Source organism: Bos indicus, chromosome 19 (assembly GCF_029378745.1).
Source record: "Bos indicus isolate NIAB-ARS_2022 breed Sahiwal x Tharparkar chromosome 19, NIAB-ARS_B.indTharparkar_mat_pri_1.0, whole genome shotgun sequence".
Taxonomy (NCBI): domain Eukaryota; kingdom Metazoa; phylum Chordata; class Mammalia; order Artiodactyla; family Bovidae; genus Bos; species Bos indicus.
The window spans coordinates 30,898,280-30,912,607 of record NC_091778.1 but is presented as its reverse complement, the minus strand read 5'-3'; the positions used below and the strand labels follow the sequence as shown (position 1 = coordinate 30,912,607).

The 14,328-nt window shown below is 48.3% G+C and overlaps 1 protein-coding gene across 2 annotated transcripts in view; it reads left to right on the top strand.

Moving 5' to 3' along the window:
• The window catches only part of SCO1 (synthesis of cytochrome C oxidase 1), a 31,175-nt gene extending 17,280 nt beyond the window's left edge, over positions 1–13,895 (top strand). Inside the window, exon 6 of one of the 2 annotated variants that reach the window (XM_070773095.1) lies at positions 3,823–13,895. In XM_070773095.1, coding sequence (XP_070629196.1) covers positions 3,823–3,972 — 150 coding nt within the window. In that variant the 3' untranslated portion in view covers positions 3,973–13,895. Of the gene's footprint in view, positions 1–3; positions 3,001–3,822 lie in introns of those variants that run through there. The other variant, XM_019981427.2, reaches the window with a different exon arrangement.
• The last annotated feature ends 433 nt before the right edge of the window (positions 13,896–14,328 follow it).

Below are 14,328 nucleotides of genomic sequence, written 5' to 3'. Positions count from 1 at the left end.
CAGGTTGATCATACAATCATAATGTACTTGATTGGACCAGATGGTGAATTTCTAGATTATTTTGGCCAGAACAAGAAGAATGCAGAAATAGCTGGTTCAATTGCTGCACACATGAGGACCCACAGGAAAAAGAGCTAATAGCTAACGCAGCCTAGCCATGCTCTATTCTCCTGCCAAAGAGGAAGGACTTCATCTCCTGTAGGAGCCAGTACATACATGTACATACATGCAGCCTACAGAAAGGACTTCACACCAGGAGAAAATCTGAATTTTGGACAGGGCATATTACACTTGGGTTCATCAAGGATGAATTCTTGGAACTGTATAGATTACAACCCAAAGTCTCCCAAATTGTGGCCTTGAGACCAGAGAACCCATTTGTCTTGAAACCAGTGGAATGGACCTCAGGGAAGGATACAGCTGGAAAAGACGCATCCTAGGCATCTCCCCACATGAGTGGGGCTCTCTGGTCACGTGGCTGCCTGTCTGGAGTCTTGAGGCCTTGCTCAGACAGGTTGTACTGAGTTTCCAGGAGGAGTGTCGCTTGCTTTCCTCTTTGAGGTGGCTGATGCAATCAGCTCAGGCTCTCTGACATTCATAATTAATCTTTACGCTTGAAAGCATTAGTATAGTCTTCCTTGTGAATGAGAATCATTGTCATTGTTTGCAGTGTGATTTTACTCAGAGGGAATCTGTTGTTTGGGACAAACTATTAGATCGGGTTCCCTAGGGATCTTTCTTGTGATTTTTAGCAGTATGATGTGTGGGGCTTCCAGGGACCTCCCGGAGGGTGTGAGGATATGGACCATGCACGTGTACAGAGTACCCGCCTGCCTGTGCTAGACTGCATTTGCCTGAGATAAAGGTGTGCTCAGCTTTGCAGCTTGGACAAGCATGGCCTTTCTCATGGGTGCAGACGGGACAGCTTACAGCTCTTGGGGCTGGTAGGTAGGTCTTGTTAAAGTGCAGGTGCCCGGGCCCAGGGCTGGGTTCACACTTGCCACCCAGGTTCCTCTGATGCAATGGCTGGGGACTGGGGCCTCAGAGGCTGTTTTGGGGGTCAGTGGGAGGGATGTGGGGAAGGCAGGTTTGGATCTGGGTGAGGACTCTGCTCATCTTTGGCATGTCCATCCACAAAGTGCTGGAGTCAGAGCCATTAAGGGAGACGCTGGCTTTTATTTCAGAATTTAACTTCCCTGAAGTCTGGACTTCACTCTCTTATCACCGTTCTCCACCTGAAGCTGCTGCAGAGCCTTTGCCAGCCTGCACACACCCTGACAGGTGTGGTGCCTCATCAGACGTGGACTTTGCCTTCACATCAGTTCTGTTGCTGTGACATGGCTCTATCTTTTGGGTTTTAAATCCTCTTCTCAATACTTAAGTTAAACCTACTACAGGTATTTACATGAAGGGGTGTGAAGAAAGTCAAACTCGAGCTGTTCTGGGCTAAGCTGTTCATATGTTCATTGAAGTTCTAACCCCAGTGCCTCAGAATGAGACTGTGAGAAGATAGGGTCTCAGATGTTAAAATGAGGCCTTTCAGGTGGGCCCTCATCCAGCATTCCTGTTCTTACAAGAAGAGATTGGGACACAGGCTGAGAGAAGACCACGTGAAGACACGGAGAGAGGCAAGAAACAAGCCCTGCCCTTCCCTGGATCAGGGGCTTCTGGGTGCCAGAGCTATGAGACGACGTCTGTTCAGGAGCTGGGGCAGTCATGCTTTGTGACAGCACCTAGAGGACTGCCACAGTACCATTCTCCCTTTGGTTCCTTCATACAAAACTACCCAGATTTAGTTTATATAAACCTAAACGCAGGCAGAAGTCATTGGTTTGGGATGACTTTCCTGGGAACCTTGTCAAGGAGGTGAGAAACTTAGAAGAACCTGGGTCTCCTGCATTGCAGGCAGATTCTTTACACTTTGAACCCCAGTGGAAGCCCCAGTAAAAGCCGAGTCTCACATAACAAAGAAGATCTTAAGTATCTGAAATGCCAGACATGTAAAAAGATGGTCTGTTTTAAGCCACAGAACATTTGTGCAGATCACTTTGCAGCAGCTTATACCGGAGAAAATTCAATCTTCATTCTCAGCTGTTGCAGGTTAGAGCCTGTGTCATGATCCAGAAAAGGAACAGAAGCATTTGAAAAAGGCCGTTTATTTGCTCTTCATTCCAGCGTCAAGTTTAAAGGCTTAGAAGTTGGACAGAAGACCTCAGAGATGACGTCCAAATGTCTCTATGCAGGGGCGGACGCTCCCAGAGATGAAGTGCTGGCCTCACTCCTGAATCTGCATTAGAAGTTGGGTCCCAGTTTGTGGTCAGGTCCCTGCCTGTCCCAGGGCTGTAGGGTGCCTGTGAAAGTCGCTCAGTTGTGTCCAGCTCTTTGCAACCCTGTGGACTATACAGTCCATGGAATTCTCCAGGCCAGAATACTGGAGTGGGTAGCCTTTTCCTTGTCCAGGGGATCTTCCCAACCCAGGGATCGAACCCAGTTCTCCTGCATTGCAGGCAGATTCTTTACCAGCTGAGCCACAAGGGAAGCATGGGGTGTTCATGGGGGCCAGACAAAAGCTGATGCAGGGAGGGGGTACACTGTGGCCATGCGGCACCCGTTCATTTTAAGCCTCCGGAAATTAAAGTCAAGGCTGCCTCTCAATAGAATACCACTTGGCAAACCTTGACCTGGATGGGTTGTGTTTTTGCTGGACTCTTAAGTGGAATTACTATTTTAAGAAGTGGCATTTATTTGAAAATTACAAAAATCCTGTCCATGCAGCAGGCCTGAAAGTACTGTGTGCACCTGGCTATCAGTGAGATAGCTGATACTTCAGGTCTAAGAGCCGAGACTCGCTGAATACCAGTAAAAACCCTGTGTGGATTGACAGCTGATGTGAACCCAGTAAATGGTTTGAATTTGTGAATATCTGTATAAGAGATTGTAAAATATCTTATGTTGTTTTTAAATATAAGGTTAAAAGAAATTAAAATTTTCAGATCACCAGTACTGCTCTAAATAATGTCTTTTCTTTTTTTGCATATGGCACAGTTAAGTCGTATGAGTGTGTGTATGTTGCAAGAGCTACCCTTTCAAAGACCAGTCACGCAAGCATTCTTCATCCATTGAGCTCATACATTTTGCCTGTGGTTCTTAGTTACATTACTCTGTAGAGATATGGGTGGTTATTCCTATTAATGAGGTGCAATTAATAACCTCTTTAGCCATATGTTCCCCTTTAGAACCTACGGGTTGTTTTCTGTTCATTTTAAGACTGTATTTTAAAGGTGATTAATCTTTCCACAATTGTAACATAAACATTTGTAATATTCAGAAAAGTTGGAATGTTTAAGTCAGCATTGTTCACCCACCAGGAAACTTTGGATGCATTTCCTTTGAATCTTCAACTTTAGTCTTTGAACTGGAAATCCACCAACGTGTCCCTTTAAAAAATTAAACGTTAACAGGTCAAGGTCGAGCTCAAGCCTCTAGACAGCACTTCGCCACCATCCTCACAGGCAGCTGCCGTTAAATGCTGGCTGGGTGTCATTCCGGAATACTAAGGACCTACTCGGGCTGTGTTCTCAGGCTCCAGTTATGAACACTTCAACTAGCACATGTGCCACTCAAGTTTTTTACATAGCTGTTATTTTTGTTATATTTTTTCTATAGTTAATTATTGAATTTGGTAAATATCGAAGGTAGCCCAAAATAGCCCCCTCATGCCAAAGTTACGTAGTGGACTAACTGGAGAGCAAAAATGTTTTCAGGGCAAGCTTCGGTTGTTCCCTCACCCCTCACCATTGCTGAATGATGCCATCATTTCAGGTATGTTGGAGAAACTTCATTCTCAGGACGACAACATGGAACTGGGAACCACAGGCCAGGGACCTTCAGAGCTGGCCAGACTGGCTTCCCCCATGCAGGTGCAGTTGCTGTGCAGTGCATGCACACAGCCTGGCTCTCCACCTCATATAGTTTCTCGTGTGCTGAAACCAGTCTGGTTTCAATCCTGACGGTGCTAAGGTAACTCGAAGCCTCCTTTTCTTACCTGTAACCTGGGAGCTTAAGAGCACTGGTGGGGCCGGGTCGGTGTGAGGGTAAGAGAAGCAGTGTAGAGCACCAGCACGTGCTCAGGGAGTGATGCTTCATGTTATTTTTGGTCCTAATGAGGGTGGTGGTTTGGGGCTTGCTTAACAGGTGGTGTCAACAGTGGGTTTGTGTGTGTGTTTACCCTCCCTCCACCCTTACCCAACTCGAGCCTGTCTGTATCCTAATGCCTGGAACCCCCACCTCTTGCTGTTTCCCCACCCCGATACACATAGCTGAACCTGAAGCTGTTTGGTTACCTCGCCTTACTGAACTGTTCACACCTGCTTTCTTAAGTGGTGTCCAGATTTAGAAGAGTTGTGGGAAAAGCCAAGTTGAAGCCAGGACCTTGGAGGCATTTGGTCCTGACAGGAACAGCAGGGCGTGAGCACATGGTCATGGTCAGAGCAGGTTCTGCTTCAGGAGTGGGTGGGCGCTGGGGCCTTGTGAAGCTGTTGGACTTCCAGCAGCTCTGAGTCTGCTAAGGAGGAGGCAGTTCTCCCAAGTTCTAGAATGTGATGCTCAGGACAGTGGGTGGCTGGAGCGCTCCTGGCTTCGCGAGGGCTTTGACCACGGGTGTAGCTGCTCTATCAGACCATGACCGTTTCTGTCAAGCGTTTCTGGTTTTAGCAGTGGTGTGTCACTCCCACTTTGACCTCAGGAGCCAGTCGCTGTGTGTCACTGCTCAGATTGTCCTGAGGCCTGGTTCCTCCCATTGCGGGCAAAGTTGGTTTGATTCTGTGCCATTTCTGCTTACACTCGGTTCACAAGGTGGTACCTTCTTGCCTTTGAGGGTCCATCAACAGGTCATGAGCGAGCATTTCTTCATGTCTGGCTCCAGGACACCCTTCTAGAGGTGCTCTGCTCAGCAGCCTGCGTGTCTGTCTCTTCGGTGTTGATTGTGCATCTGCTCCCCATCTACCGAGTGCAGGCCTGAGCTTTGTGCTACAGACAGAAGGGGGCTGAGTACCTCCCTGCTGAGTCCTGGCCTGTCCTCTGTGCCGGAGAGAGGAGGGGACTGAGTACCTCCCTGACCTCTGTGCTGGAGACAGAAGGGGGCTGAGTACCTCCCTGCCCCTGCCGAGTGCAGGCCTGAGCTCTGTGCTGGAGACAGGAGAGGGCTGAGCACCTCCCTGCTGAGTCCTGGCCTGTCCTCTGTGCTGGAGACGGGAGGGGGCTGAGCACCTCCCTGCTGTGTCTTGGCCTGTCCTCTGTGCTGGAGACGGGCAGGGGGTAGGGTAGGGACTGAGCACCTTCCTGCTAGGGGAGCTCATCTTCAGTGTGGCAGACAGACTGTCAACAGTGAAATACATAGAGCAGGTCAGATAGTCAGAGGTGCTGGAAAGAAGAAAGAAGGTAAGGGCTGGAGAGCAACGAGGGTGGGTGACGGTGTGATTGGTCATGGAAGGACTCCTTTGGGAGGGGGCTGTTTGGAAACGGAATGAGCCGTATATCTGGGGAGACCTTCCAGCTTGAAGGCCCTGACCCCGGAGTGAGTGTGTGGCACTCAAGAGCAGGAGCCCAGTGTGACAGTGGCTGGTGAGTCTCAGGGACAGGAGGGCTGGAGAAGGAGCCGGGAGCCATATGTGTCAGGCCCCAGAGTTCATGGCAGGGACCCTGTTCTGAGTGTTGAGGGGGCCCTGGAAGGGCTGAGAGCAGTGCTTGATCTGATCCACCCGCCAGGGTGCCCACCGTGACTGTTGCTTTGACCATGCAGGAGTCTGTGGGTGCCAATGTCACCCCCTCAGGGGGTGTTAAAAGTCACTCACCCTGTATCATATTTCAGGAAAACATCTTTGTGAATGTTTAATTGAAAGAAAAGCTTTTTCTTTTTATAGTGGGAAATTTTAAAGAGTGGCCTAGTTTAGTGAACTTGATATGCCCATCACCAAGCTTCTGTAATTCTCAACACGGCTGAGCTCATTTCTTCTACACCTCCACCCCCTCCTACCCAGTCCCGCATGTGTGCACATCTTGCTTAGTCTTTGAAAAATAACCACAGTCTCCTTATCACACCAAAAAAAGTTAATCTGTTTTTGTTTAATATCACTGAATATCCAGTCAGTGAAAAGTCAAGTTTATAATTGGGTCCTTTGCTTTCTAGGAGCCACAACACCTCATTGTGGAGGGGTGTCCTGTCCACATCACGAGTGTGACTCTGGGTTTGGGTTTGCACCCAGTCAGGGAGGACACAAGCGGCTTAGAGTGAAATAGCCGGGCAGCACCCCTACCACGGTATTCAGGTCAGACTCCGATCAAACTTGGGCCCACTCAGTTCAGTTCATCCGCTCAGTCATGTCCAACTCTTTGCGACCCCATGGACTGCGGCACGCCAGGCCTCACTGTCCATCACCAACTCCCAGAGCTTAGTCAAACTCATGTCCATTGAGTCGGTGATGCCATCCAACCATCTCATCCTCTGCCAGCCTTTCTCCTCCCCCCTGAGTCTTTCCCAGCATCAGGGTCTTTTCCAATGAGTCAGTTCTGTGCATCAGGTGGCCAAAGTATTGGAGTTTCAGCTTCAGCATCAGTCCTTCCAATGAATATTCAGGACTGATTTCCTTTAGGATGGACTGGTTGGATCTCCTCGCAGTCCAAGGGACTCTCAAGAGTCTTCTCCAACACCACAGTTCAAAAGCATCAATTCTTTGGCGCTCAGCTTTCCTTATGGTCCAACTCTCACATCCATACATGACTACTGGAAAAACCATAGGTTTGACTAAATGGACCTTTGCTGACAGAGTAATGTCTCTGCTTTTTAATATGCTATCTAGATTGGCCATAACTTTTCTTCCAAGGAGTAAGCATCTTTTAATTTCATGGCTGCAATCACCATCAGCAGTGATTTTGGAGCTCCCCCAAATAAAGTCTGCCACTGTTTCCACATCTATTTGCCATGAAGTGATGGGACCAGATGCCATGATCTTAGTTTTCTGAATATTGAGCTTTAAGCCAACTTTTTCACTCTCCTCTTTCACTTCCATCAAGAGGCTCTTTAGTTCTTCACTTTCTTTCATAAGGGTGGTGTCATCTGTGTATCTGAGATTATTGATATTTCTCCCTGCAGTCTTGATTCCAGCTTGTGCTTCCTCCAGCCCAGAATTTCTCATGATGTATTCTGCATATAAGTTAAATAAGCAGGGTGACAATATAGAGCCTTGGCATAGTCCTTTTCCTATTTGGAACCAGTCTGTTGTTCCATGTCCAGTTTTAACTGTTGCTTCCTGACCTGCATGCAGATTTCTCAAGAGGCAGGTTAGATGGTCTGGTATTCCCATCTCTTTAAGAATTTTCCACAATTTGTTGTGATCCACACAGTCAAAGCCTTTGGCATAGTCAATAAAGCAGAAAATACTCACCCATAGGCAGTAAAGCCGGTCTACTGACACCCCTTGGTGGTGAAGGGAAGTGCAGCATTTATCGCAGCACTGAACAGAGAGTCCAGGTAGCTCATGCTCTAAAGGCCTAAATTTCCCTGATAAATTCTGAGAAAGATTTTAAAAGACATGGTGAGGGAGAAGGTGTCATGGGGTGTGTGATCCGCTGGAGGACATTGTTCTGATTGGTTGGTGGTGAGGTAATCAGGAGTCAACTCCATCAACCTGGCTTCAACTACTCTGGGGTCTGTGTGCTTGTGATCAACATGCAGTCAGTTTCTTCCACCTGTGGGGGTTTCCGTATCTGCAAAGCAAAGGAAATGGCTCAAAATATTATCTGTAGCCCTTTAGGAGCAACTGAAGGACAGAGGATGAGATGGCTGGATGGCATCACTGACTCAATGGACGTGAGTCTGAGTGAACTCTGGGAGTTGGTTATGGACAGGGAGGCCTGGCGTGCTGCGATTCATGGGGTCACAAAGAGTCGGACACGACTGAGCAACTGAACTGAACTGAAGGACCTTGACTTTCTTAATGGCTAAACTAAGTCTTGACTCTTTTCCTTTCTGTATTTTCTCGCTTCTCGGATTAATTTTACTCTTTGGAACTCGGGGAAGGCCAAGGAGGCAGAAGCTCTTCTGCAGACAGGAGGTGGACTGGGGATGTGGACAGGGGAAGGGTAATCTGTTCTGAGAAGGCCACAGAGTCCTTCTCAGTTATAGGACCAGGTCAGAAAGACCAAGTCACTTGTCTTGGGTTTGTTATTTGCAGAACAGGAGAAACAGCGGACGAGTTGACACACTGAGAACAGGGAAAACTAATGGATGGTTGTGCTGAGAATCAGAGCTGTGCTCACCTGTGGCAGGAGGTGGGCGGGGCCAGAGGGCCCAGAGGCCTTCCAGGAGCGGTGGAGATGCTTGGAGCTGGAGCTGGCTGGTGACTCGTGTAGCTCAAGAGGTGTTAAGTATAAACTTGAGATGTATGCATTTGATTGTTTATAGCTCAAAAAAAAAAAAAAAAAATTGTAGAAGGGACAAAGAGCTCTCCTGAAGGCCAGGCTTGAGAGAGAACAGCATGAGGTAGAGAAGGCATCGGCCATCATGCGCCCTCGCTGCAACAGCCTAGACCGGGTCTCGAACTCCCAGCACCACCAGGTCACAGGTAAGAAGGGGCTGAACGGAGACCCTCCGAGAGCTCTGACGAAGCAGAGGTGGGTTGGGGCCGGAAAAACGGGGCTGGGAGGGGACACAGGCCATCAGATGAGGGCTCCTCAGCACCACTCAGAGTTGCAGGAGAGCAGACAGAGGTCGAGGCGAATGCTGGTCCCGCTCTGAGAGGCTTGGGGGTGCTTTCTGGGACCCGGGACACCAAGGGGGGACTAACCAGAGGACAGAGCCGGCAGGTTCCCTGCAGGTGCAGTGAGAGGCACTAGGTCACTGTCAGTCTTGCCGTGGGGCTGGTGGTCTGTGTGCTTGCTGAGTCCTGGGTGCTGTCCTTAGACACGAGCCGTGTGAAGTACTCCTGGTGGGGGCGGTCTGCAGCTGGGGGCCCCTATCCAGTGTCTTCAGGATGACTCAGAGGTATGAGGCCAAGTTGAACTTTGTAGTCGGGGCGCAAGCCCCCCAGTCTCGATGCCCCTGGGCTCTGCATCTGCTGGGCTCCCAGGTCTCTGTGGTGATTTGGAGGACGTGGTGTCATCACGTATCAGACGTGGTAGAGAGCATCCCGCCTGCCCTTGCTGTGTAAGAAGGAAGGGCTGGGGGAACCCGTCTGCCAGTCTGTCTCCAACCTGGCTACCGAGACGTGGTCCTGTACCTGCAGCGTCACCTGGGAGCTGACCAGAAATGCAGAGTCAGCCTCCACGCAGGCGTCCCCAGTCAGAAGCTGTAGTTTAACGAGATCCCATGTGATTCTTGTGCACATTACTGTTTGAGAGCCACTGCTCTGCATGTCAGCTTTCCACCCCACACCACAGAGCCTTCCTACTTCCCCCCAACGGAGAAAAGTAAGGAATAATGAAGTAATTCATCTTACCCTGACCAGGAAGCTCTTTAATTAATTTTGCTTCCATGAAACACATAATTTGAAAGCATCTCTCGAGTAAGCAGATTCCATTTTCTGGTAACTGATCACTCCATTTAAAAAATTTAATCAAAGACATACATCATTCCCTGTCAGAACTTCTGTTCAGCCTTAGGATACCAGGAGTTTCTGCACTGACTTGGCTGTAATTCCAGCAAAAAGCAGAGAAATGCTGTTTGGTTAGCCTGTGAGGCTTTGTAAGGTTAATTGCAGTGTTTCCATTTGAGCATTTTCAAATATTGAATTGAAACCAGATGAGGAGCATTTGACCGTCAGCCTAAACGGCTGATGAGATTAAATGAAGCTGGGAGAGGCTAAATTGCTAGTCTCCTGGTCAGCTCAGACTCAGAAAGGCTCTGAGTTACAGAAGAGATTGGGGCTATGGAGCCCAGCAAGAATTAAGAATTGTCCCACCCTTGACAGGGACAAGCATGGAGTATGTAACTTGGTACACACACAATACACTTCTCAGTGAACTAAAACTTTGCAGCAGCGTTTTTTTAAGAGCTCAACAAAAAGATTCTGAAATTAATCTGGAAAAGTAAATGTGAAAAACAGTTCAAGATACAGGCAAATAAGGGAAGACAGTAAAAATAACAGCAAGGACAAAGGACTTGTCTATCGTTACTAAAATACATTACAAAGCCATGATGACTTAATACCGAGAATTCAACAGATGGGTCATATCACAGAAGTATGGAAACAGATACATGGTTTATCAAACTTGACTGTATAACGAAGGTGGTATATTGTGCTGGTGAAGATTATTAAAAATGATTACTGCAACTTAATGAACTTAACGAAATGAAAAAAGGAATTCCAGTGCTACATCCTCCTTTAAAATGAACACGCAGGAGGGCAGCAGCCCACATATGCGGGTCCCTGGGGGGGCAGTGCTGCCCACTGCACCACAGGGTCGCCCCCACCACAGCCCGGAGCCGGCCCTGAAACTTGGACAGAAGAAGAAGAAGGCCCTGCCAATCAGCAGTGGGAGCTGAAGAAAGGCGGCCAGAGCAGCCTCCACCAGCCATATGCAAATTGAAGCACGGGGTGCAAACCAGGCAGCAAAGGAAGCCTGTGGGCGGGGCAAGAAACCAGCGGGCAGAGACTGGGGGTGGGGAGGGCGGTCGCTGAAAGTCAAAAGCCTGACCTGCCTCCTCCAATATATGCACATTTACTGATTTATATATTATACGTGTGGGCTTCCCTGCTCAGTTGGTGGAGAATCTGCCTGCAATGCAGGAGACCTGGTTTGATTCCTGGGTTGGGAAGATCCGCTGGAGAAGGGATAGGCTACCCACTCCAGTATTCTTGGGCTTCCCTTATGGCTTAGCTGGTAAAGAATCCACCAGTAATGCGAGAGACCTGGGTTTGATCCCTGGGTTGGGAAGATTCCCTGGAGAAGGGAAAGGCTACCCACTCCAGTATTCTGGCCTGGAGAATTCCAGGGACTGTATAGTCCATGGGTCGCAAAGAGTTGGACACAACTGAGTGACTTTCACTTTCATTATACGTGTGCTATTGCACAGACGTATTTGGCAAGTTGGTTGTCAGGGGTAGCATATGGAAAAAAACAGAAATTTGAAAGGACAAGACAGCAAGTAAGTGGTGGTGTTAGCCCAGGGAGTGGATACCTGAGTATTATTCTATAAATTGAATATATTTTTGTACACCTTATGTATGTTCTGTTTTCCTGTAAAAATCTTTATGTGCACATAAGTAGAAGGGCTGGTATTTTCTTCCTAAACCCCCTGTTGCATGTGCTCCTGAGTCTGGGATGAGTGCTTTGGAGTCTGTGGCGTCCTGGGTTTAGATCCCACCTACACCCATTCTTAAAGTGCCTGCCCTCCCCACTCCAGCCCCTTTCTCCGGAGTTTCTTCATGAGCTTCTGTTTTGCTTCAACCATAAAAGGCAGACTAAAATAGTAGTGAAAGCTTTTGTAAACATGAAAATAAAGGCAAAAAGCATAGAGTAAGCCATTGCTAGGCTTAATCAAAATCATACAACAGAGTTACTATCACTAATATGAAAGGAGTGTTTACAAATCCATAAGGAAGTAGAAGATGAGCACCCCATGAGAGCTGGACAAAGGACATAAAGAGTTCAGAACAGAATATCAAATAGTTCACAGCCATACCTACAAAAAAAAAGCCAGCAAAAAACAATAGTGGTCAAATAATGCAAATTAAATCAGTGGAGGTGTTCTCTCTCAGGTTGACAAAACACTGAAAAGAATGTTGCTCAATAAGGAGGAGGCTCAGGAGAAATGGACCCTCACATAGAACTGGTGGAGTATAAAGTGTGGCAGCCAGCGGGCAGACGTGGAGACGCTGGGGTTTATCACTGTTTCCTTGGGTTCAATCTGACTGGAGAGAGACGTGGCCAGGATCCAGCTCTGGATTCCCACCTGGGGAAGTCCAGGGAGGAAAGGCTCCCAGTCACATGCCATCGTGGACATTTACCCTGCACCTCATACGTGGAGAAAGACAACCCAGCCCTTCTCCTGCCCCCATAACACTAAAGGGTGCTGTCAGGGCCCTTGCTGGAGCAGCAGGACAGCTTGGTGCCACCAGACTCAGCAAGGAAACCATGGTCCACCCAGGGCCTCTCACCACCAGCCAGGATCCTTCACCAAGTCCCCGTCTCCACATCAATTAAGTGGGGATAATTCCACCTGCTCTGCCAGTCCCCTCCCCCCAGGAATGTTGTGAGGCTCACATGAGATGAGGAACAAATGAGGAAACCATTTGCAATATACATGAGAGATTACTAAAATCTCTGATATATGAAAGTTCTTGAAATAGAAAATGATTAACATTTAGACAGAAAAAGGACAAAGGACATGAAGACTATTCATAGAACAGCAAATGACCGGCGGCAGCAGGTTCAGCCTCACTCATAATGAAAGCAAAGCATCCGTGAGTCACTTTGTTCACTTATAAAACTGGCCCGAATGAGTGGTGATACCCAGAGTTGGCAAAGACGGGAAGTGAAGCCCTCCACAGTGGGAGTGGGGGACTGTAAATGGATATAGTCCTTCAGATCACTATGTCTATATGTGCCAAAAGCATTAGATTCAGTAATCCTATTTTTGGAAGTTTATCCTAAAGAAATAACCGGATAAAGGTTCAAAGAGGTAAGGGTGTTCCTCACTATGATATTTTCAAAGGTGAACTTTGTTAAATTATTGTACCTCTGCATAATGGAATTGTGTGGCCCCATTGAAAATGATGAGGGGACATCCCTGGTGGTCCAGGGGCTTAAGACCTCATGCTGCCAATGCAGGGGGCCTGGGTTCCATCCCTGGTCAGGGAACTAGATCCCACATACAGCCCCCAAGAGCCAGCGCAGCCAAATAAATAATTTTAAAAAATGATGATGTGAATCTGAAGTCCTTGACAAGGAAAGATGTCCACAGTCTGTCAAATAAAAGCAAAGGTGGTTACAATTACATTTCTGTATGACAGGATTTTGGTTTTACAGTGAGCATGTGTTGCTTTAATAAAAATACATAAAAGTCGCTCCTTTTTATTTTGAAAAGACAAATATTAATGCAATGTTTGGAAGCAGTATATAACATCAGTGACTAAGCTCTGAGTGGGAAGTTATGATTTGCCTTCATCTTCTATTTCCTTAATTTAAATTTTTGTATAAATATTAATTTTACAATCAGAAGAAAACCTTGGGGAAGGGAGCATTTTTCCACAAGATCTGGTTAGGGCAATTCTTTTTTATTTTTAATAATTGTTTTGGCTCTGCTGGGTCTTCATTACTGCGTGTGGGCTTTCTCTGGTTGCAGAGGGCAGGGGCTACTCTCCAGTTGCCGTCTGCGGGCTTCTCCTCGTGGTGGCTTCTCTTGTTGCAGAGCACGGGCTCTGGGGTGCTCGGGCTTCAGTAGTTGGGTGAGTGGGCTCAGTGGTTGTGGCACATGGGCCCCGCAGCATGTGGGATCTTCCTGGACCAGGGTTCAAACCTGTGTCCCCTGCATTGGTAGGTGGATTCTTAAACCAGTGGACCACCAGGGAAGTCCCCCAAATCATTTCTAAGTTAACTCTTCACTCACTGTCATTCCCAGTTTCCTGCAGAGACCACAGCTTGCTTTTCTAGAGTTGACTGTTCTGCTTGGGGGATGATCCCTAACCTGACTCACGTTTCCACTGAGCCCACAGTCCAGGCCCCACCAGGATGAGAAAGCCATGGTGCTTTCACACTTTGGGAGGAAAAAGTAGAGAGGGAAGAAGGAGGCCTTAGGCCCCGTGAGGGAATGGATGAGGTGGCCAACGGGGGACATGGCGACAGGAGGGTCAAGGCAGGGGGAAGCCGACTTTTGCTGCCTGAGGGCTGGGTGGTGGCCCTTACAGCCCCCCTGGAGCGGGTATAAGGGACAGATGGGTGTGGGTGAGAAGGCCCTGGGATGGAGGGAGTGTTATTTGGTGAGGGGGGGAGGGATATGTGTGAGGTGTCTTGAAACTGCCTGGAAGGATGTTTACTAACCCTCCTGGGTGGGGCAGGTTGGGGGCAAGGCTCCAGGTGGGCTTGTGTCCAGGTCTGAGACACTGAGCGAGCTCCTCAGCACGACCAAGAGAGGAGGAGCTCAGGCTCCCAGGCTGGAGGATGGTGAGTGGAATCTGGAAGAAGAGGCGGTAACATGGAGGCAGGTGATGTCCCCCTTCCCCTCCCATGTCCCTGAGATTGACACAAACCATGGGATGCTCCCTGCAGCTGGGTTTCTTGTGCAAAACCGACGAGTGCTGAAGTTTTGCACTGAAGCTGACAAGTGGGTAA